The following is a 24,888-nucleotide window of genomic DNA, read 5'->3' as shown; positions in this document are numbered from 1 at the left end:
ACTTTCTTAAGTCCTTCAAATGCCTTAGTGCACTCCTCATTCCACCTGACCTTCTTGGGGAATTTGGGTGAGGAGATCACGTTCAAGGGAGAAGCTATGGTCCCATAGTTCTCAATGACGTTCCTATAGTAACCTGTGAGACCTAGGAAGACCCTCACTTGGGTTTGAGTAGAAGGGGTGGCCCAGTCCTGTACAGCTTGTACTTTGCTATGCAATGGCCTTATTTCTCTTCCTCCTACCTCATGTCCAAGGTAGACCATGTTAGTCTGACCAATTTGACATTTACTTGCCTTTATGGTCAGATCGGCCTGCTCAAGAGCCTGCAATACATATCCTAAGTGGTCAATATGTTCCTTCCAAGTAGGGCTGGACACTGCAATGTCATCCAATGCCATGCAGAAGTCCTCCATCCCATTCAGAACATGATTCACCATCCTTTGGAATGTAGCAGGTGCATTCTTTAGACCAAAAGGCATAACCTTAAACTGGTCGAGGCCTCCTGGGGGTTGAAAATGCAGTCTTTTCCTTGGCACGGTCTGTCAGAGCTATTTGCCAATAGCCTGAGGCTAGGTCAAATGTACTGAGGTGCTTGGCTGAACCAAGTTGTCTACCAACTCATCTGTCCTAGGCAAAGGATGGGCATCAGTCGTGGTGACTGCATTAAGGGCTCTATAGTCCACACAGAATCTCAACTCCTTGGATCCTGCGTTTGGTACTAGCACAACTGGACTAGACCATGGACTTCTAGATGGCTCTATTACCCCGAGATCAAGATCTTGTTGACCTCTTCCTTTATGTGGGTTCTTACATGGTCTGACTTTCTGTAACCTCTGCTTTTAACAAGGAAACAGTCACCAGTGAGAATGTCATTCTGGCCCCACGGGGTCAAGCCTTGTGAGAGTGAAAACAGAGGGGTAAACTGATTTAACAGAATTCTGCACTCCTGTTGTTCCAGTGTCAGATCAGAAGAGATATTGACTCCTTCTATCTTTCCATCTAAAGGTTGTCCCCTGAGGAGGTCAGGTAGAGGCTCACTCTCCTCCTCCTCCTGAACAGAGGCTAGAAGCAAAGCTCCCAGGTCTGGTCTAGAGACTTAGGCCTTTAGGCGGTTGGTGTGAAAGACCCTGGGGGCCTCCTTAGGATTGCCTAAGTCTACCGAATAATTGACCTCTCCAAGTTTCCCACAACCTTGAAGGGTCCAATCCATTTGTCCTGTAAGCCCCTCTGCCTTGTAGGTACCATAACTAGAACTAGCTGGTCTTGAGTAAACTCAACCATGTTGGCCTCTGGTCATGCCAATGCTTCACCAGAGCCTGACCTGCCTTCGGAGACCTAACACATAGTCAGGGACTCTCACTGAAATGTGGGAAGGATCACTCTCCAAACCCTCCTAGATTAGGGCCAATGGACCTCTAAACGGATGACCATAGAGAAGCTCAAAGGGACTTAATCCAACCCCTTCCTGAGGGACTTCTCTATAAGCAAAGAGAAGGCATGGCAGTAGAAGGTCCCACTTCTAAGGGGTTCTTCTAAAGCACCTATCATGCTCTTCATAGTTCTATTAAACCTCTCTATCAACCCATTGGTTTGGGGATGGTAGGCTGTTGAGAACTTGTAGGTCACTCCCCAGTTTTTCCACATGGCTTACATGTAGTGGGACATAAAGTTGGATCCCCTGTCAGAGATCACCTCCTTAGGAAAACCTACCCTGGTAAAAATACCAAGTAGTGCCTTTGCCACTGCCTGAGTTGTGACAGTCCTCATAGGTATGGCTTCAAGATACCTGGTAGCATGGTCTACCACAACCAATATAAATCAGTTGCCTGAAGATGTTGTAGGGTCTAAGGGACCTACAATGTCGATTCCTACCCTCTCAAAATGGACTACCACCAATTGGAGAGGCAAATAAGGTGCCTTATTTTTGGCTCCACTCTTGCCAGATTTCTGACAAGTGTGACAGCTTCTGCAGAATTTATCTACATCAGACCCCATTTTAGGCCAGTAGAAATAAAGAGAAATCCTTTCCTTGCTCTTCTTTAATTTAAGTGACCAGCCAAAGGAATCTCATGGGCTAACTGTAGAAACTGAGGACTCACCTCCTGGGGCACTACAAGTCTTCTGTAGTCTCCTGGGGTAGACTCAATAGGTTCACTGTAGAGAAGGCCATCCTCCCAGTACAACCTGTGTTCCCTGGCTTTTGCCCTTCCAGCTGGGAAGCTGCCTGTTGGCGAAGACCTTCAAGAGTAGGACTGTAACGCTCACCTGATTCCCAGGGAGGCGCGGGTCTTGGCAGGAAGGTGTCTGTGACTCGAAAAGTGATGTGCAGGACTCGATTGGCTTCTGGGGTCGAACCTCTTCGCACTGTGTGTCGAACTCGAAGGGTGAGGTTTCTGCAGGTGAAAGAATATGGGGATTAAATGTCTGGGTTGTTGAATGTCCCTATCTCTCTCTCTCTCTCTCTTCCCAGCTTGTCTGTAGAGCCCCCCTCCCAGGTCAACGTGCTCACCTTAGATAGGTGAATGCTGGGCTCTCCATCTGCGTCTAGTGCAGGGTGCCGTTGCCAGTTCCTTCACTGGTGAAACATTGGCCTCTTGACTTCAAAGGATGGTTACCGTCGTTGTCTGCACGACCGGTAAGTTTCTGGACACATTTTGTCTTTATAGTCTTTTAATGCGTGGCAGTGAAGCGCCTGGAAATTCGTAAGTATGGCAAGCGCTCTAACTGTCTCTTTCCTTGCAGTTTAGTTCGTGTTTAAGAGCCGCCGGAGTATTCGCAGGCGTTTGATTGCGACGAGCGTGATGGGCGTGAGTAAGTACCTGCTTAATGTCTTTTTCTTTGTCTTTACAGGCGACGATGCAGAATGAAGAAATCCGGAATTCGCCGCGTACCGGTAAGTGTAACACTGCTGTTGTCTTTGCAGGTGAAGATGCAGCGTGAAGAATCCGGAATGCACAGCGTGCCGGTAAGTATAACAATGCTGTTGGTCTTTGCAGGTGAAGGTGCAGCGTGAGACACGGCCGCTGCCGATGGATCAGGTGAGTAAGCACTGCGTGTAAAGTTCGTCTTGCTAACCTGTTGTTTCTGGTCCTTTGCAGGTGCTGATGTTGATCGGGTACAGGAATGGTAAGTATAATTCTTGCAGGTTCAGGATCAAAAGAAGAAAGGCTGGAACAGACTCGGTGAGCGTTCTGCTGCAGATGCAGAATAACGCGAAGCACGTTTCATCAATCGGGTCTGGTTTAAATAGCCTTGGAGTGATGAGGCGTCTTCTTCCACGGCCCCGCCTAGTTAAGAAAAGAGTTCCCGCTTCCAGAAGAGTTCCAGTGCTGTATCCAGGGAGTGGAGCTGCCCCACCCAGGTAAGAAAGTAGTCCCTGTTCACAGAGGGCTTCTAAGAGGCTGGTAAGTAAGCAGCATGGTCTGCCGCAGGTAACTCCACCCAAGCACTTTCACACCAATGATGAGCCCGGCGCTTCCAGTGCCGGGACCGATGATTCTGATGAGCCTGGTGCCACCGGCGCCAGGACAAGGTCCAAAAGGTCCCTGTGGGGGACCGGCTGGTGCCTAGGATTAGGGTTTGGGGCCTGCTTCCAAGGACGTTGGGCTGGTCCTGGCTCCTTGGAAGCAGTGATCATGACAGTACCCCCCCTCAAGGCCCCTCCTAGGCGTGTCTTCTCCGGGGGCTTTGGCTTGTCGGGGTGATTCAGATGGAATCTCTTGACCAGACGAGGTGCGTGGACATGTTCTGAGGGTTCCCAAGACCTTTCCTGGGGACCGTATCCTTTCCAATCAACCAGATAGTATAATTTAGATCTGGAGATTTTGGAGTCTAGGATGTTCTTTACTTCGAATTCGAGTTCTCCGTCTACCAACACGGGTTGTGGGAGTTCAGTCAATCGGGTTTCTGGTTGTACTGGTTTTAATAAGGAGACATGGAATACTGTATGTATTTTCATATGCGTAGGTAATTCCAATTTGACAGCCACCGGATTAATTATGGCGGATATGATGTAGGGTCCAAGGTATCTCGGGATGAAGGTGCGGGGTCCTCTTAAAGGCAGGTGCTTAGTGGATAACCAGACCTGATCTCCTACAGCGTAGTGAGGGGCCTCTTTACGGTGCCGATCGGCTGCCTTTTTGAATTGAGCTTTAGCTCTTTGCAGATGGGCAGTGGCTTCCTTAAAAGCACAGGTGATCTTCAAATGCAAGTGATCCACAGCAGGTGCTTCAATTTCTTGGGGAGGATCCAGGTTGGAGGTTCTAGGATGGTGTCCGTATAATAGGAAAAAAGGAGTCTTCCCGGTTCCAGAATGAGTCGAATTGTTGTAAGCGTATTCAGCGATCCAAAGAATGTCCTTCCAGGGGTTTTCTGTTTGTTGGAGCATGCAACGTAGATATTGTTCTAATGTCTGATTTGTCCTTTCGGTTTGTGATTTGTACTGTCAGTTTGGGGATGGTGACTGGTCGAAAGTCTTACATCAACTTGGGCTAGACGACAGCAACTGCGCCAGAAGTGGGAGATGAATTGACTTCCCCTATCGGAGACTAAAACCGAAGGAAAACCGTGTAAGCGAACGATGTTTGCCAAGAATTCTCAGGCCAATACTGAGGCTGAAGGTAGACACTTCAGGGGTATGAAGTGAGCCATCTTGGAGAATAGATCCACGACTACTAAGATGGTAGTATACCCCAAGCATGGAGGTAAGTCCGTGATAAAATCCATGGACAGGGTATGCCATGGACAGGGAGGGATGTCAAGTGGCTGTAATAGGCCGGCTGGTTTCTGCTTTTGACTTTTATTCTGGGCACACACACCGCAGGAGATTACAAAGTCTCTAATATCCTTTTTCCACGATGGCCACCAGAAATGTCTTTTAATCTTTTCCATGGTTTTGGTAATGCCAGGATGCCCCTCCATTAGAGAATCGTGATAACAGGAGATTACTTGTTTTTGTAGTTTCTCACAGGGCAAGTGCAATCGTCCTCGGAAATATGGTAGGTCTTGATCTACTGAGAATTCTTTTCCCTTTAATTGCCAGTCCTGCAAATCGGCCGGAGTTAGGAGTGATTTAACCGTGGTCTTGATGTCTTCAAAAGATTGAGTGCTGACCAAACCCAAAATCCTTTGTTCTGGGATTATGGGTATTGGATCTGGATTGATCAAATGTTCATCTACTCCCATCCGGGATAGGGTATCCGCTTTTCCGTTCTTACTGCCTGGTCGATAAGTAATTATAAAGTCAAATTCTGCTAGAAACAGAGCCCAGCGAAGCTGTCTGGAAGACTGAGCTTTGGCTGTCTTTAGATATTGTAAATTGCGGTGGTCAGTCATTACGGTGACTGTGTGTCTGGCTCCTAGAAGATAATGCCGCCAGGCTTTAAAGGCCGATCTGATGGCCAAAAGTTCCTTGTCTGTAATTGAATAGTTGATCTCGGGAGGCGAAAACTTGCGGGACCAAAAGGAAACAGGGTGTAGTTGGTGTGTGACCGGATCTCTTTGTGATAACACTGCCCCCATAGCAAGACTAGAAGCATCCGTTTCCATGATGTAAGGAAGTTCTGGGCGAGGATGTTTTAAAACAGGTGCAGAAATGAATTTAGCTTTTAAGTCTTGAAAAGCTTGTTCTGCTTCAGAAGACCACTCAAAACGTTTGTTCTTTTTCAACAGAGCGGTGATGGGCTGGACTATCCGAGAAAATTCAGGAATGAATCTGCGGTAAAAGTTAGCGAATCCTAACATGCTTTGAACTCCTTTTACAGAGGTTGGTGATGGCCACTTGATAATTGCATCAACTTTCTTTGAATCCATATGGACTCTGTTAGGCGACAATATGAATCCCAGGAACTCGACTTCCGTTACGTTGAAAACGCATTTCTCAAGCTTAGCAAAAAGATTATGTTGACGCAATCTCTCGAGAACCTTTTTAACGTGTCTCTGATGTTCTTCTTCAGATGATGAATAGACGAGGATGTCGTCAATGTAGACAACAACACACACGTCTATGAGTTCTCTAAGGACATCGTTCATAAAATATTGGAAAGCAGCAGGAGCATTACACAGTCCAAAGGGCATCACTTGATATTCGAATAGCCCATACTTGGTGCGGAAGGCCGTTTTCCATTCATCGCCCTCTTTTATCCGTACCAAGTGGTAGGCTCCTCTGAGATCCAGCTTTGTGTATATACATGCATCTTTGACTTGGTCCAGGAGTTCAGGGATCAAAGGTAATGGGTATCTGTTTTTAACAGTGATCTGATTCAGGGCGCGGTAATCTATGCAAGTCCTAAGGTCTCCTTCCTTTTTCGGAACGAAGAACAAAGCCGATGAAGCTGGAGATTTTGAAGGACGGATAAACCCGTTAGCTAGGTATTGGTCCAGGTACTGTCTGAGGTGAAGGTTCTCTGGCTCGGTGAGGGCATAGATCCTGCTGCAAGGAGTAGTAGTTCCGGGTATCAGATCTATTTGACAGTCGTAAGACCTATGAGGAGGCAGGGTGTTAGCTTGATCCTTCGAAGACGTCTTGGAATTCCTGGTATTCGGGAGGTAATTTGGGAACCTCCTCAGAAGAGATCGCCGCCAGTGAAACATCAGGCCGAGGATAACAAGTAGTAAAACACTCTGGAAACTGAACCGTCTTTGCTCGCCAATCGATCTGAGGATTGTGCTTCTCTAACCAAGGGATTCCCAGAATGATCTGGAACTGAGGGGCCTTGATTACATCGAACCCGATTCTCTCCCGGTGTCCATCTTGACTCACTAGCGTCACTTCTTGGGTGGCATGCGTTACTGGTCCGGAGGCTATCTCCGTGCCATCCACAGTAGTGATGACGTCTTTTACTGCCTTAGGGACAAGGGGTAGATTCATCCTTGATACCATTTCACGGTCCACATAGTTACCGATTGCTCCGCTGTCAATGTAAGCTTCAATTGCATGCAAACGATCCGGACGTTCAGGACTAATGAGGACCATGGGTATCACGAAATGCGAGGTCACGGGACAGATCTTAACGCTCGGCAAGAGGACCTCTACTCTTGTCGGGCGAGGTTGTTTCCCTGCTCAGAATTTGTGGTACAGGTATCCGCGGCTCCTACAGTCTTCTTACCTGGTTTCACTGGACAGTCCCGAAGAAAGTGTCCTGAGTTTCCGCAATAGAGGCATAATTGCAGCTGCCTTCTTCTTTCCCGCTCTTTCTGGGTTAAAGGTCCTTTCATGCCCCCTATTTGCATGGGTTCCACAGTGTCAGCTCCCTTATTCGAGGTCTGTGGTTTAGAAAACACTCGGGTATCAAATCTGGAACGATCTGCCTTCCTGTTCTGTAGTCTATGGTCCAATTGGACAACTAAGTCAATATAGTCAGAACATTCTTGTGGAGGATTCACAACTTGCGCTAGCACATCCTTGAGCTCTCCACGCAGGCCTCTGTAGAAAAGCGTTATTCTCTTGTCCTCGGGCCATTGTGTCTCCACTATGAGTCTATTGAAAGAGGCTATATAAGTGAAGAGGTCTTGATTACCCTGTCGTAATGAGAGAAGTTCATTGTCCAAGGCCTGCCCTTGTGCATGTCTTGCGAACAGTTTCCCCATGCTGGACTGGAAGGCCTGAAAATCATGTAAAACCGGATCCTCCTGGGTGACTAAAGGGATCGACCAATCTGCAGCGCTGCCACTGAGATAAGAAAGCACGAAAGCCACCTTGGCCTGGTCTGTTGGGAATGCAGCTGGTCGACATAAGAAGTGCAGGCGGCACTGGTTGATGAACACTGCGAATTTCTTTGGATTACCAGAAAAGCGTTCGGGCGGAGCCAAGGGCACATTACCGGGCAGATTGATTTGCACTGGATTTGAAGCTGATGCAGAAGGATAACTCCCTCCTGGAACGGGCAAAGGTGTCTGTCCTGCCTGCGTTTGTAACAACTGCCTAGCAAGGTCCTCTGTTCGCTCCTTGGAAATGATCAGTTCTCTTCTTAGAGAGTTTGTTTCCTGACGAGCTGCATGTACTTCTGCTCTTAATTCCCCAAGCAACTGGGCTAGTTGATCAGTGTCTGAGGTTTCCATTGCGCCTGGGTAGGAGTTTTGTGGTGGGCTTCGCGTTCTGTAACGCTCACCTGATTCCCACGGAGGCGCGGGTCTTGGCAGGAAGGTGTCTGTGACTCGAAAAGTGATGTGCAGGACTCGATTGGCTTCTGGGGTCGAACCTCTTCGCACTGTGTGTCGAACTCGAAGGGTGAGGTTTCTGCAGGTGAAAGAATATGGGGATTAAAGGTCTGGGTTGTTGAATGTCCCTATCTCTCTCTCTCTCTTCCCAGCTTGTCTGTAGAGCCCCCCTCCCAGGTCAACGTGCTCACCTTAGATAGGTGAATGCTGGGCTCTCCATCTGCGTCTAGTGCAGGGTGCCGTTGCCAGTTCCTTCACTGGTGAAACATTGGCCTCTTGACTTCAGAGGATGGTTACCGTCGTTGTCTGCACGACCGGTAAGTTTCTGGACACCTTTTGTCTTTATAGTCTTTTAATGCGTGGCAGTGAAGCGCCTGGAAATTCGTAAGTATGGCAAGCGCTCTAACTGTCTCTTTCCTTGCAGATTAGTTCGTGTTTAAGAGACGCCGGAGTATTCGCAGGCGTTTGATTGCGACGAGCGTGATGGGCGTGAGTAAGTACCAGCTTAATGTCTTTTTCTTTGTCTTTACAGGCGACGATGCAGAATGAAGAAATCCGGAATTCGCCGCGTACCGGTAAGTGTAACACTGCTGTTGTCTGTGCAGGTGAAGATGCAGCGTGAAGAATCCGGAATGCACACCGTGCCGGTAAGTATAACAATGCTGTTGGTCTTTGCAGGCGAAGGTGCAGCGTGAGACACGGCCGCTGCCGATGGATCAGGTGAGTAAGCACTGCGTGTAAAGTTCGTCTTGCTAACCTGTTGTTTCTGGTCCTTTGCAGGTGCTGATGTTGATCGGGTACAGGAATGGTAAGTATAATTCTTGCAGGTTCAGGATCAAAAGAAGAAAGGCTGGAACAGACTCTGTGAGCGTTCTGCTGCAGATGCAGAATAACGCGAAGCACGTTTCATCAATCGGGTGTGGTTTAAATAACCTTGGAGTGATGAGGCGTCTTCTTCCACGGCCCCGCCTAGGTAAGAAAAGAGTTTCTGCTTCCAGAAGAGTTCCAGATCTGTATCCAGGGAGTGGAGCTGCCCCACCCAGGTAAGAAAGTAGTCCCTGTTCACAGAGGGCTTCTAAGAGGCTGGTAAGTAAGCAGCATGGTCTGCCGCAGGTAAGTCCACCCAAGCACTTTCACACCAATGATGAGCCTGGCGCTTCCAGTGCCGGGACCGATGATTCTGATGAGCCTGGTGCCACCGGCGCCAGGACAAGGTCCAAAAGGTCCCTGTGGGAACCGGCTGGTGCCTAGGATTAGGGTTAGGGGCCTGCTTCCAAGGACGTTGGGCTGGTCCTGGCTCCTTGGAAGCAGTGATCATGACAAGGACACTCTCTTTGACCTCTGCTGAAGTCTGCCCTACAAGGGCCATCTTCTGCCAGTAAAGACTGCTGCTCAGGATGGTCTTTAGGATCCAGATCTCCAACAGGAGGAATGTCTTCTTCCAGCTCTGTATCATCAGTAGCTGACTCAACCTCTTCTGGTTGGATTTCAGACTTAGCCGGTGGAGTAGTCACAAGTGTGACCTTGGACTGTCCTCTCTGGGATTTCCTGGTTTGATGCACAGGATTGCTATCTTTCTTGTTTACAGAGACCTTGGGTTTCCCCTTTGTCTCTTTCTTCCAGGAAATATAAGTTGGATTTTCCTGTGGACTGGGTGTTATAGGTTCTTCTGTGACAACCCACTGAGAGTCATTTGTAGTACGCTCTCTGGCCTTCCTAGTCTGCTCCTACTTCCTTTTACTAAGAGGCCTGGGGGTGCTTGATACAACTCCAAGAGTGTTTAGGTCATTCCCCAGCAGGACTCTCCCAGGCACCTCACTTTGTACACTGACAGGTATTCTTACAGTCATATTGATGCACTGGATGAGAGCTGGTAATATTGGAGCCATCTCGATAGGGCATCCAGCAAGCTTGGTGGGGCCTTTGGGTGCCTTAGCATCATCTTCAGGTTGTAAAAAGTTTTCATCCACCACTGACATGCTGGCCCCAGTGTCTCTAATGGCAGGGGTCTCCTGGCCATTTACAAGTACACTGCCCCTGTAGTATTCTTTTGTGTTATCTGGTATAGAGTTATACACATCTATATTCTGCTGTTCCTACAGACCCACGGACACTAAAGAAACACTGGCAGAGACTCCAATGGGGTCTTCAGCCAATAGTTGAAGTTTTCCACTTGCCATATGTACTTCTCCCTCAGGGATGAAGGCTAATGAGGCAGTGTGGACCCCTGAAGGTTTACCATTGCATCTGGGATCCCCCTTTCACATAGTCCTTTGGCCCACAAGCATAACATTTTTCCAAATGTTTTGACAAATGGGGGCTTCTGCTGACCTCCCTCTGGTTTGGCACCAGAGGTTTCACTAGACTGTCCTGGTTTCCCAGATGGCTTACCCTTCTTATGTTTGTGGCCCTCTTTTGGATGGGAGGTTTTTGAATTCTCTTTGTCATCTTACTTGTGCTGCTTCCCCTCATCCTTTTTGTGAGTGGCCCCAGAATCCTTGTGAGTAGCCCTGTTGGCAACCCATGAGTCAGCAGCTTTTGCTAGCTTCTTGGGGTCATTTTCTTTTGAGTCAGCCAAGTGCTGCCTCAGCTCAGGAGAGCAGGCATCAAAAATAGATTCCAACAAAAACTGATTTCTCATTCCTTCAAAAGAGTTCACTCTTTAACCCTTAACCCAACCATCAACGTTCTTCAAACATTCACACACCCAGGTAGCCCAAGAGGTACCATCAGTCTTTATGAGGATCCAAAACCTCTTAAGGTACTGGGAAGGAGTTTTCCCAAATCTACCTATCAAAGCTAGCTTCACATTTACATATTCCAATCTTTTAAGTTGCCCCACCTCCATTAAAGCCTCAGTTGCAACCTGACGGAGCCTAGACAAAAGCCAAGGAATCAACTGATTCCCTGTGAAACCGTGAATCCCATAGTTATATTCAAAGGCTCCCAACCAATCCAAAATATCAAGTTTCACATCGTACATACTCAATGCTTCTTTAGGCATGCAAGGTCTCTTTGGACTGGAAGACCTAGAAGACTCTGGGATAGAAACATTTTCAAGAGACAATTTCTTGATTTCAAGAGCATGCTGCATTTCCATTTCCCTTAGTTTGATGTCCTGATGTTTGGTTTCAGCTTCGATTTGTAATCTTTTGAATTCTAACTCAAGTCTCATTTTCTCAAGAGACACACATTCTGGACTCAGTGATGGACCTTGTGGGATCCCTGTGGCTAAAAGTTGAGGCATAAGTGCCTGTTGAGGTAAAGTGAAGCTCTCTTCCTGAGACTCCTCTGAATATTCTGACCCTTCAACAATATTAAAGTTAGACTCTAAATTATCATCCTCATTATCGTTTTCCACGTTTCCTGGGTTAGTAGGTGTGACAGGCTGTAAAGACCAGAGAGAGTGTCTGTACTTCCGCTCTCTATATGGTAGAGGAGAGGCACAGAGGACCCCTGCCAAGATTCTCTATTATTGATATTGTGGTCGAGCAATCAAGGCCTAGCTTCTCAGGAGGTGATGCGAGCTGGTTCTTAAGTACAGTGTAGTCCCCAAGCACCCACAAAGGAATGTCCACACACTGTATCAATCAAAACACAGTCTTTATATAATTAATATTTAAGGTCATGTAGACTATCACGATAACTCACTTTGTACTCAGAAATTAACAATGGTAAATATATACAGTTCTAAAGGGGTACCACTAATGTTATCAGATCTCATTAAAGTGCATATGGTCAGAATGACACATAGATCAAAATAAAGAGGAAACCAGCAGTAGAGGGAGGAAGAAAAGCAAGATAATTGAGCAATTGGCAGAATACTGGCCCGTACCACTAGACATAGTTCTATGTGGAGATCCCCCCACCTGGGCAACTTGTAGAAGAGAGCTACAAGCTCAGTCCATATATTGTTCACACTAGACTTTCCAATAGCTCTGCAACCCCAAAGTACCTGGCGTTGTAGCGTTCCATGTCGGGGAATCGACGGCCCTTCTTAAGTGTCCTCCCCTTCAGGCAGGAGTCACGGGTCGTCGAGCGTCCGATGGAGAACAGGTCGAGCTACGACAGTGAAGTGGTTGCGTTGTTCCTAGCGGTGCTCATTGACGGGGAAGCGTAAATGTCCTGCAAGGAAGAGGCGTGAAGGGCACCTCGATGTCAATAGTTCTGGACCGCAAAGAGTTGAAGAACTGTTGCCCGGCGAGGGCGTCGAGTCGTCGGCGTCTCTGTGGTCTTTGGGTGGCGGGAAACCCACCGGTGGATGCTCCTGGGCGCGTCGACGGTCAGGCCTTCTCCAGTGGGATACAGCGGCAACGATGCGGACGAGAGCATCCTTGGATCAATGAAGGTTCTTAGGCAAACGGGAGCACGGCAGCGCCAGTCGGCGACGGCAGCCGTCGACAGTGGCGGACAACAGTCCGGGCGCTTCTCCTTGGAGTTTCGCGGCAATCCCCATATCGGGTCGGCAGCCTGTCGAAGGTCTGTCTAGCAGGGAGCTTAGGCAAAGATCAGCTGTGCACGATGGTCCCTTGTAGCTCGGGAAGAGGGCGCCTTACCAGGTCCTTTCTGGGTCAGTCCTTGAAGGCACAACAGCTTTCAGATTGTGAAGGAGAGCAACAGCAATTCTTCTCGTCCAGCAGGGCTAAGGTCAAGCTTCAGTTACTCCAGTTACTCGTCGTAGTGGACTTCAGCTTCCGAACACGATTCCTAGCAGTGAGAGGTCCCCAGATATACTGTTGATCTCCCATTCATTCTGCTGGGTCACACTCAAGCATCCAATCACGACTAAGGGCATTCAGGTCGGCAGGCAGCCAATCAGGCACACGGTGCATTCAGGCCATTCACTTCTCTCCAGACACTCACAACATGTTATGCGTATTGGGACAAGTACCGAGCCATTCAACACTCCATACTGCATTCATAACGGTTTCGGGCAGGGCTGTCTCAACCATTGTGTCAAACACCAGATACTAGACAGCCACAACCTAGAATGCGTATTCGTCCCACACTCCATTCACCCAGGTCCCACCCACAGGCGTACCCACAACATACGAGAAGGCTCCAGCCAGTCTAGTCGGCACTTCCCCACACTACCATATCCAGAACTTCCACCCAACAGCCAGTCAGGGGGAAGGGACAGAGGCAGGGCTTCCCGGGACTTCGGGAAGATCAAGGTAACAGGTGATGGAAGGCAAGAAACCATGGGGGCCATTTTGTCTCCATCAGGAATCTACCGATTCCAATGACAGGGCCTGGGCATCCCAAAATGGAGGACGCTCAGGGCACCAGTCATTTCAGCACGGAGCTGCCACCAGCCCATACCCTGCTCTGTGGGTCACACACAGGTGCCCAAAAACATACACTAGGGGCACAGGGTTGTTGTACCCCTACCCATGGGTGCCATAAGGGTATCCAACGGGTCTGTTCACCAAACCAAAATACAGAGAGCTGCACCGCCAGGAGTCCCACATGAACTCCTGCGCGGAAAACACGACAGAACACACGATAAAAAGCAGTAAAGGACAAGGATACGGAGGCCCTGTCCCAGATTTTGATTATTCAATAATCTTGCAATCAGTTAGTTTTTCTTTCCTTTAACAGGGAGATTCCTGTTTTACACATTTCTTTCAGTTGCTCTACTTTTAAAAATGATCAGGGCTTCCTGCCGGAAGTTATCCATAACTGGCATGTTAAAATTGCTTTTCTAGTGGAGCTTAGCCTTGTGAAGTTTTTTAGTTAAACAAAAGCAAAGCAAATCCTTAGTGTAGCAACCCTACAATATATCCTCACCGCCTGCCACCAGTGTTAGGCAAAGTTTGTATGCAATAACCTCTCTGAACACTACAAACAACTCTCCCTACAGGTATAGGAATCCCAACCTTTGGTATAAGCTTGTACTACACAGTTTTGGTAGCATGTTGAGCAGCCAGTCTTATCTCAAGAAGGGTCACTGTGAGCTGAGGGGAGTTACACAGAGGTTCACAGTGACAAGTATTCAAATAAATTCTTACACTCAAGGTTTCTTGAATAAACAATTGTTAATTTATCAGTCAGTTAGAATATGCCTTCTTCAGAAGGGAGCAATATAATAGTAACACACAAATATGCTTCAAGACTGTACACTCTGTTTCTAAATCCGTGAAGACCCTTTTGGGATGGCCCACAGACACAAACTACACATTCGGGTGACTTCAATAGCTAGGGTGCTGGGGACATTAATATCTTACCGTTTGCATTTAGAGTATTGTTATAAGTTGGTAAAAGGAAAATATTATTAGAACAACAAGAGACCACAAATATTCTCAAGCAGGCAAATACTTTTGGATCCCCACAGCAGAGTCATTCAGTATAACAGGCCAAAGTCAATGGGCAAAAGTCTTATATAGGATGAAACACTTCTGGTAGGTAAGTAGAAAAGTCTTTAGACAATGTTTTAGAAGTCTTTGAAGAAAAGAAGAATCAAATGTAGCGCCACAAGCCGTTAGACTTGTGAGTGGTAGACGATGCAAGCAACTCTACAGCAAGAGTTAAGTTCTCTCAGACTTTGTACAGTACCTTTGAATTGAAGAAAAAGTGCAGCAGAACTTCTGTTCCTGTGCAGCGCTGCAGATCTCATTGTTCCTGGGCCTCAGTCGTGAGGACAAGAGGGAGGACTTCTGGGGACTCCTGCACTGCAATGGGACGGTGACCGCTCGCAACCGTCAATCTTCATATCAGTCACTGTTCAGTGTTTCAGCTCCTCGCGTCTACCGCAAATAGCAACACTGCGGTACCTGGCTGTTGAGATGGGCTTTCCTTGTTTCTGGGGTCCCGAACTCTGTCGAGGGTGCTCCGGCTCGATCAGTCCTTCTTCCTGGGAGTACGAAGGACCTTACTGGAGCTCAAGGCCAGCTTAATGGCAACGCACACAATCTGGTGTTCCTCTCCCTGGCTATACGGTTTACAGAAGCAACTCTGTGAAAATTCAACCAGCTCAGAGAAGGATGTCCAGGTGGCTTACTTTGGAGTTGATTGGTCCCACCAACTCAAGGGGAGAAGTCGTCCTTGCAGGGGCTTCTCTGTTGATACGAATTTGGAGTTTCAGCACAGCAGCAGGGCTTCACCGGGTAAACCAACGGTCCAGGAGTTGCAGCAGGCGTCCTCTTCAAGTTCTTCTTCGGGTCCCTTCGTCCAGTGGTCGACTCTGCCTTCCAAGCCGAAAGCCTTGCCTTTTATTCAGTTCTCTCCCATTCATTCCAGCCTAACTGTCAGTCACCCAGCAGGGTGGCTGCTGGCCAATAACTACCAGACACCCTGGAGCCACAGGCGGGCTTCACTCATGAATCCTGCCAAAGGCAAAACGAACAATGGGACCAAACCTGGTTTGTCGCGCAGAGTAAATCTCAAGAAGGACCTTTCCACAAAGAAATGGCGAAAAAAGAAGACCAGGGCCATTTTGACAAAAACGGCACCCATGAGTGCTTTACTGCACTGCGACCGCAGCCCGCGGTAAATGTACACCGCGGTAGCTAACACAAAACCACTGCCACCAGCCATTCAGTGAGGAAAGGGTATCATAAAAATGTTACATGAGAAGCTAGACAAAGGGGATACTAGATAACCCCTCCAGCACCCTATTGTAAGATAGTGTGTGCTGGGTCTAGAAAGTTACAATTGCAAGTAAAGTCAATTTCACTTTACTGCTCTGGGAAACAGTTTTTATCCCAGAGAAGGTATTTAAACCTTTGGGAAATCTGAAACACTTCCCTGTACCACTGCACTGAAGGTGCTGTGTGACAGTGTAAAGGATGATGAGTATGGAGTTTGTCAGGCTCCATAACCAAAAGAAACACAAAGCTCAGAAATCACATTGAAATACATGAGAGAATGGGAAAAAGGGTCTCACTCTCTCCAGGTAAAAAAAATTGAAGTATTCAAAATCCAGTTAAGTTGCTGGGGGTCTCTAAGGTGGAGGGAATTAGCACATTTCTGAGAATTCTCCCTAACACAGCAGTTTCAGTAAAGAAATTGCACAATAATGCCCCACTTCATGTCTGAAAGGTCACGGTTGGAACGAAATGCAACAGGACATGCCCCTTGACATCTCCACACTGAGGGGATGGTACCAAGGTCTCTGTCATCTGTTCATCGAAGGAGAGTGCTGTGTTGCAACACCAAAGACACTTGGGACCCCTGAAGTATATGGTGCGTCGGAACTGTCGTCAATCAGCAGAAGTGAGCCCTGTAGATCAGAGGAGTATGAAAATGCTTTCAGCAGTACAGACCCACCTGGTACCTCTGAGTCAAGGTGTAGGAATGCTGTTTGCCTCACTGCTTCACCATTCGGTTTATCAGAATTCAGGAGATGCTGATACAGCGCTTCTTTCATTTTCCTCTGTGAAGTCGTCCTTCCTAGTAATTCGAGAACAAATCACTTGAGTCAGCAAGATACTTGTGCAAAGGGTCAGTTTATATCCCTAACCCCCAATTACTCACCTAAGCAACATTCAAGGTTTTGGCGGCCAGCCAAACAGTGCGTGTCACACACAGAAACCTTTGAGGGCATCTTCATGCCAAACTTAGAGTGTGGGCACAAAGAGAATTCCTGACATCCCCAGCCCCACTCAACTCAGAAATAACCTTATATGGTAATTTTCAGTATCCACCCGAACACACAAGGTTAGAAATGTACAGCTGCCCGGTTGCTGTATTTACAGACAATCAGAGACTACATTTTACAGTAAAGAAAAAAGATTTCCTGATAGCGTGGCTACAGTTCATCCAGACACGGTTTTAGGATTCACTGCCCTTAACCAGAATTACACTGTAGGCAAGGTAATTTACCCATGGACACTAGAGATCACCTCAGTGGTAGTCCCCAACTTGGGTCCCATAAGGGTCCCCAAAGAGATCTAAATGTAACTCACTGGGGAAGTGGACACATTTACTTCCTACCTTATACTGGTGAATGTATATTTTCAGTTACATAAGGAAGTTGCTCTTTAGCGTTGTTCTTCACTCTTTTGTAAGCCAGGCCAGCCCAATCTAAAACATATATTCTGACCTGTCTTTCAGATCCACTTTGATGGCTGGAATTCGTTCTTTGATTTCTGGATGGATGCAGACAGCCCTGATATCCACCCTGTTGGGTGGTGTGCAAAAACCGGACACACACTGCAGCTTCCTTCAGGTAAGGCAGTAGAAAGTCAAATGGTGGGTGCAATTTATAAAGTATTGTCATAGTTTCTTTGTGGGATTCCTACACTCCATCTCTTATCAAATCTGTATAGCTTTTAAGTTCAATTCTTTCTCTTTTTCACAAAAAACCCTAATGTTGAGTTTGACTGAAGTTCTTTAAATTATGTAATGTATCATTTACTTGACTGTAAGCTTTGTTTAAAGGTCTACAATGCCATCCAAACCCATAACATGCAACGTAAGGTGCTGATTAAGATAGCATTGTTAGGATCAAAGCCCCCCTTTGTGAGCTGCACTGGGCCATTTTACTTCCGTCTTGCTTGTTTTACCATCTTGATTGTCCACCTAAATGTAGAAAGTATCACCCCAAACCATCGAAGACCATTACTGCGAATCACAAAACATTGAATTTTTTATAACGAATTTTAACACAGTACATCGAAAATGTAGATGGGGGTTTGGGTATTAATTAAGGTGGAGGAGTGCTGTGGGGGTCTCTCCCTGCATTTATTTTCAATGATCTGTGTAAGAATTTGTTAAAAACATTTCAACGTTTTGTGATTTGTTCCGATGTTTTCACGTAGATCCAGTGTAGAAAGCTGCTGTGGTGCAGAAGGCTATTGAACTCCATTACCCTCCCTCTCCTATACCGTTGTTTTGGTCTGAGGGAGCATTTATAGCTGGTTTGTTGCCCTCCTTTGGCCCGACAGAATCGGCTTTGTCGGGTTCCTCCTCTTTACTTGTCATCTTTGATTTTGTTTCCACACCGGGATGGTAGGGTACCGCTCATGTGAAAACTGCGTGCTCTTCTTTTTGGCCATCTGGTTCGTCAGCGTTGTTCCAGGGTTCAAGACACTGGGTGACCGGATCTGTAAACCATATCTGTAAAAAAGCTGAACTCACTTCTTTTATTTCTCCCGAACAATTATTTCAGGAAACATGTCCCTGAGTAGTTACTCCACTAGATTGCCTTTCTCCCGCAGATAGATATTCCCTCAAGTTCTGCTGCTTCAGAACATTTTCGACAGGGGCCGTAGTGGACCTCGACCCGACCATCAATCCGTATTGCTCTACATCTGGTCGTTGGCTCCACACGTGACGTCAGGTGTCGTATAAATACCTCAGCACTACACCCCACACCTCAGTTCTTTTTTTCCACAAGCTAACACGCTGCTTGGGAACACAGGTGAGTCTTCGACACACTCAAGGTTTTCATCCGAAAATGTATTTTTTCCATTTCCTTGAACGGAGATGTCGGTCGCTCAGGTATCAGGCTTTAAGCAGTGTTCCGACGGTGGCACCAAGATGTCCATCACTGACCCACACGAGTTGTCTCGGACTTACGGGTGTCAGTCATGTGCTAAAATGCAGCCAAAATCCCTTTGCGATCGAGCAGCTAAACTCGCTCTTGGTCGGCTGCCCTCTAAGTCACCAGTGAGTTCGACAGTTCGGTCTTCGGAGGCCGAAACCGAGGGGCACGCCACCGAACAAGAACATAGACGGAAGAAGAAACGGTCCCACTCGAGGAGCCATTCTCCCTCGTCCCGAAATAAGAAAAGGCATCACTGCCACTGTCGGGACATGTTTAAAAAGCATGCTGCAGTCGGCGCAGCTAACCCCCCACGCCCCCTATGCAGAAGGCTTCAGAGCCAAGAGTGGCGCTCAGCATTCTGATCCCTCTATTACCATGGTACTGACAACGTCAGTGCCGATAAATCTTTAGACACTAAAAGAGGTCCAATGGAAGCCCGATCAACCAAGTGCATCAAAGGATGTCGACGCTACGGCGTCTTGACACTGATCGACACCGTCATCTACCATATCGACGCAGAAAGACAAACCCTTGATGTCATCGGTTGTCGAGAAAACCTTCACACCACAACCCCGGTCCAAATTTTATCGATACCATGGATGGTATCTTCGGCAGCGATGACACCGATGATCGGGGAGATGTCGATCCCATTTACTTGGGTACAGGAGGGATTGATTATTTTGAAGACCAAAATCAGCTTTTACAGCTAGTTCAAGGCCTCCATGACGCCAGCAGTCTGGACACCTCTCCAGACTTCAAATTTCAGCAATCCCAGCCCTATGGTCATAATATGTCTTAATACAGAGCTTTAGTAGAAAGGGTTACTGATACCCTAGGATTCCATTTGTCAGTGTCGCCGATACAAGTTTATGACCGTACCGTTATTTTAGATGAAGGCCTCACAACAGAGCGCAATATGCCTATAAACACTGCCATTGCTGATCCTTTAACAATTAATTCTGTGTCAGCATCCTTGTTCTATTCCTCCCGTCAGCTCCACCATTTCCAGGAATAATAGCCCGGCTAGAGGAGACTTTTCATTCCTCTTTTCACCCTTCCCCAGAGGGGCTTGTTATGCAGGCTGCCACTGTCTAGACCTGCATCTTCCATTTCCACTCTGCCTCCCGACAGGGAAGCAAAAAAAGTTGATACCTTAGCATAAGAAGCATTCACTAAGGCCTTTAAGGCTACAAATATGGCAAGCAATTTTGCCAAGTACTCCTTTGGTCTATGGACAGCTGTTGAAAATGCTGCGCGGTACGTCCCAGAAGTAGAGATTCATGAGGTCTTCCTACAGCTAGTGGATGATTTATTCATTTATTTATTGTTCGCTTGTTAGGCGCTTATACAGGAAGTAAATATTGTTTCAAAATACCCACAGGGCAACAAGGAGAGGACTAGGGATAAGAAAAAATTAAAATACATAACAAATATTCAATACAGTGGGGGATGGGGAGGACGAGCCTTCTATGCCTTTTGAGTATTCAGAACGTGCAAGTGCAGAAGGGAGAGGGAATGGGATAGGTGCTGGGGTGCTCATGGGTGAGCAACAGGTGAAGTGCAATGTAAGGTAAGTGCGATCCTCCAGGGGTGGAGGGTGAGACAAGAAGAGTGCTGAGGATAGACAGATGCTGGGGTGATTCGGTGTGGGAGGTCAGGGCCCTGAGGATGCATAAAGTCTCTGGACACCAAAAAAAGCAACTGTGAAATTAACAGAGGAGAGAGGGAAGGAGGAGGTAAAGAGGAAGGGAAGGAGGAGGTAAAGAGGAAGGTCTTGAGGATTTTACGGAATTTATGCTAGTCCTGCTCAAGATGAAGAGTGAGGGGGAAGCTGTTACAAAGAAGGTAACCTCCTGCCCTCTGTTTAGCGAAACACTTTACACACAAGAAGTTGGTGCCAGAGGCGCGCAGAGGTCTAGAGGGGGAATATTTAGTAAGAGAGAGTTGCAGATAGTGTGGTCCCCGGCCCCAGACAGCCTTGTGGATGATACAGAGGGATTTTAATTTAATCTGTGAAGCAACCGGGCGCCAGTAAATACTATTTAGGGCAGTAGAGATGTGGCCAAGGATAAGTCTTGCTGCCCTATTCTGGATTAGCTGGAGGGGTTGCAGAGCGGACAGAGGTAGATTCAGGAGGAGGCTATTGCAATAGTCAAGCCTAGAGAGAACCAGGGCTCGGGTAACATTGAGCTTCTGGGTGAAGGTGAGAAAAGGTAGAATTCCTTTGAGAAGGAAGAGCTGAAAGTGGGACTTCTTGGAAATGTCCTGAGTGTGAGGGAGGAAGGAGAGAGTGGAGTCGAGATGACTCTGAGGTTTCTAGCTTCAGAAGAGGGAACAGGGGGAGAGCCCATGGAAGAAGTGAAGTGAAGTGAAGCGAAGCAAAGGGAAGAAGTCAGGTGCAGGGGTCCCAATGAGAAGGATCTCCCTTGTGCTGGCATTGAGAGAGAGATCTTTGGAAATGCACCTGGCCTGGGTGGCAGAAAGGCAGTCGGGGACGATGGAAGGTGCAAGAGGGTCAGCCGGGAGTTTGAAGAAGAGTTGTGTGTCTTCTGCATAACACTGGAAGTTATGGGAGAATGAAGAGATGAGGAGTACAAGCTGAATAAAGTAGATGTTAAAGAACAAAGGCGAGAGAAAAGAGCCCTGGGGGACACCACAGGTGGAGAACGAAGTAGGAGAGGAGTAGGTGCCCAGGATGAATTGGAAGGAGCGGTCAGTTAGGAAGGAGCGAGCCAGTCCAGTGCCTGCTCCGGGACATCAAGGGTGTCATGGAGCCTTTCTATGAGGAGTCAAATACAGAGGAGAGATCAAGAAGGATGCGGACAGCAGGGGAGTTGGAATCCAGGGATGCAAGCAGTTCTTCACGGGTGTTCCGAAAAGCAGTTTCCGTGTATCTGGATGCTCTGAATCCAGATTGATGGTCGTGGAGACCGCCAAAAAGTTCAGTGCGAGAGTTGAGTTGCGACAGGGCCAACTTATCCAACAGTTTCCCCAGGAAGAGTGTGAAGGAGATGGGGTGGCAGTTGACTGGACAGGAAGGGCCTGCTGACAGTTTTTTGAGGGGGCACACAAGGAAGTGCTTGAGGGAGGAGGGGATAGAACCTGTAGCAAAGGAGTGGTTACAGAGATCAGTGAGTGTAGGGGCGAGAGAGCAACTGTTGTCCTTGATGAGCAAGGGGAATCCTGTTTGGAAGAGACCTTCATGGAGCGGACAACTCTGGTGACTTCTTCTGGTGAGCCAAGGGCGAAGGAGGAGAAAGAGGAAGGAGGAGGGTGAGTGGCAAAGGTAGGCAAGGGGCTGAAGGATGGATGGGAGAGTGAGTGATAAGTCTGTTCAGGATGTCCTGAGGTTTGTTGGTGAAGTGAGTGTTGAGTGCGTTGCAGAGGGCCTGAGAAGGAATAGAGGAGGAGGATACTGCGGAAGGGTTGGCAAGTTCCCTGCAGATTTTGATAAGCTCAGAGGCGTTTCTGGCAGCGCCAGATACCCGTGCCTGCATGTGGGCCATTTTCTTGCCACGGATAGAGAATCTGTACTGCCTTTGGAGCAGGCAACAGGCACTTTGTCAGAGGATGAACCTGAGGGTTGCCACTTCCGTTCTACAGTTCTGCACTTTTGTTTCAGGTCTGCAAGTTTGGAGTCGTACCAGGTGTTGTGCTTAGAGGCGGGTTTCAAGCGGATCCTCATGACTGGAGCAAGAATGTCAAGTGTGTTGGTGATGGACAGGTGGAAATTGCTGAGAGCAGTGTCAGTGATAATCTCAGTTGGGAGGGAAAAGGGGATAAAGGTGGAAGGGAAAGCAGCAGGTGACACTCATTTCATCAGAAGGATGTTCGTGAATGAGGTTGGCAGGGCTTTTCGAGGAGTGGTCACAAAGCCATAGGAACCCAGGTGAGAGAAGAGAGTGGTCAGACCAAGAAAGAGGGGTGACCAGGGGAGACAAGAGAGGGAGGACCGAGTAGATGATGGCGTCCAGAGTGTGTCCAGCAGAGTGGGTTGGACCAGAAGGGAAAATGGAGAGGGATAGAGAGGTCAATGAAAAGAGTGGGTACCAGGGGAGTCCAATTGGGTGTTAGTCACCCAGGAACAGCAGGTTGGAGGAGGTTAAGAGTAAGGAGGAGCAGAAATCAGCCCATTCAGAGAGGAACAGGGAGGTTGCGCCTGGAGGCTGGTAAATGGTAGCAATGGACAGGGTGGAGGAGGGAGAGATAACCAATTTACATACCAGGCACTCAAAGGAGGAGTAGAGCTAAGTGGGTAAGATGGAAGAAGGAACCCACTCAGGGAAGATTAAGGCAACCCCACCGTCAGCACTATGAGGTTGAGGCTTGGAAATAATCTTAAAGCCACCAGGTTGGGGGGGGTCAAAAGTGGGGACTGAGATGGTATTGCTCCAAGTCTCAGTAAGAGCGAGAATGTCATGGTCTGTGCCTTCAAGGAGGAGACAGATGTCAGCAGAGTGTTTGTTGGCTGAGCAGGCGTTAAGAGTCGCCAGGTGGAGAAAATGTCTGCCTTTGAAGGTTTTCTGAGTTGGAGTACAGAGGCGTGGTACTTCAGTCAGAGGTGGGTGGACAGAGGGGGAAAATAGGGGAAGAGGCAGGAAAAGAAAGGAAGTTAATGAGGGATGGCAGGCTCCGGTCAAAGAGAAAGAGGTTGGCCTGAGGACCCTGAACCAGGATAGTGCCCCTGTGGTAGACATTAATGATGCAGCGTGATGAGAAGAAGCCTGCAAAGAGAACTTCCCACTTGGTGCCACCATTAATGGGAGAGGATGAAAAATGGGAGAGAGTAGAAATGAGATGAGAAGTCCATAGGTCTGGAGAGGGGACAGAAAAGAGGATATCAGTAAAGATTTTTCTGGAGGATGCACTGGCATAGGTATCTGCGATGGAAAGGCCAGGATTTGCACTCAGGATGTCTATGCTGTGCTTTTTTTATCCAGATTTTGTGAGAGTGGGAGAGTAGGTTCTAGTGTAGCAGTTAGAAAAGAATAGAGTGCCATCTCAGTGGCAGAGGATAAATGTGAGAAAGGGAAAGAAAGGGGCGAGGTTATAATGTACAGTCCTGGCACTTACTCACCAGCGGCCCAGTAGTTAAGGGAGGCACAATACAAATGCAGAGCAATAGGTGGGGTGAAGGAATCAATTTTTGTTCAAAAGGAATACAATGCAGCAAACAAAGAGATGCAAGATGTGAAAAGCACACCCACCTAGATTTGGCTTTTGTAAAACAGGAATATAATGCAATGCAGCAGAAAATTGATGCAAGATGATAAAAAGCACTCCCAAGTTTTAACAGGAGTACCAAGCAGCATACACAGGAATGCAAGAAGAAGGAGAAAACGCTACTTGAGATGTATTCACCAAACGTAGAACACAGGTAGAACAGTGATGTACAGAGAAAGACCAAGGAAAGGCAGTATTGGAATGGCACGCACAGTTACTGATTCAAGGAGTTTGCTCAAGAAGGTCTACAGACAGATCAGCCATCACTGTCATTTTTGCAGATAAAGGTGGGCCATGGTCAGAGTTCGGCACAAGACGTGCCATGGAGGCTGCAGCATTGAATGTGGGCCGTGAACAAGGTGGTGGCCCCTCCAAGCCCATTCAGGCCCGGACAAGCACAGACAGGGCCTCTGGTGGAGAGGACGGCTTCTGCCTGCTGCTCCTCTGATTGGCTGTAAGTTGAAGAGGCTGCCAATCAAAGTGGGGGCAGCTGTGTTGTAGTGGGTGGCTACTCAGCCCTGAGAGAGTTGGCCATCTTAGAAGAGAAAAGACTTCTGTTTTACAAAAAGGCAAATGCACACAGGGATGGTGCAACACCTTCATTGTTGCACCCAAAACAGGAGTGCTTTGCAATGAAATAAAAGGGCTTTCGTTTTTGGCAATTTTGTGCGTGATGTGCAGTCGCCAGTGATTTTTCACAGCTTTTCGTAATTATGGTCCCCAACTCGGTAGAAAAAGGCCATCAGTGCTTACCTTTTTTTTTTATTGCAGGGAGGCTGCTCCAGCAGCTCACACGCTCAAGGTGGTAGGAGCAGAGGTTACAGCTCTGCCTTCCCCGGAAGGAAAGGATGGAAAAGACATAGCCAGGCAGTTGCTGCGAACGGACGTGGACAACGCCGACTGTGGGCCGATCAAGTTAAACCTCTGGACATGCCCTTAAGGTGATCTTCTGTTCCGCCAGAAAGCCTACGATTCCGTAGAAAAAAGTAAGTAATGCAAAATCGCTGCAAAGTCTTTAGGCC

The 24,888-nt window shown here is 47.7% G+C and overlaps 1 protein-coding gene across 5 annotated transcripts in view; it reads left to right on the top strand.

The window, feature by feature from the left end:
* L3MBTL3 (L3MBTL histone methyl-lysine binding protein 3) overlaps positions 1–24,888 on the top strand; it is a 1,294,236-nt gene that overhangs the window by 928,481 nt on the left and 340,867 nt on the right. For all 5 annotated transcript variants that reach the window (XM_069622999.1, XM_069623001.1, XM_069623000.1 and 2 more), the window contains one exon: positions 17,209–17,323. In XM_069622999.1, coding sequence (XP_069479100.1) covers positions 17,209–17,323 — 115 coding nt within the window. The remainder of the gene's footprint in view (positions 1–17,208; positions 17,324–24,888) is intronic.

This window comes from Ambystoma mexicanum, chromosome 11, assembly GCF_040938575.1.
Source record: "Ambystoma mexicanum isolate Mex_15411 chromosome 11, UKY_AmexF1_1, whole genome shotgun sequence".
In the NCBI taxonomy this organism is placed as follows: Eukaryota; Metazoa; Chordata; class Amphibia; order Caudata; family Ambystomatidae; genus Ambystoma; species Ambystoma mexicanum.
This window is presented reverse-complemented; position numbering and strand designations above follow the sequence as displayed.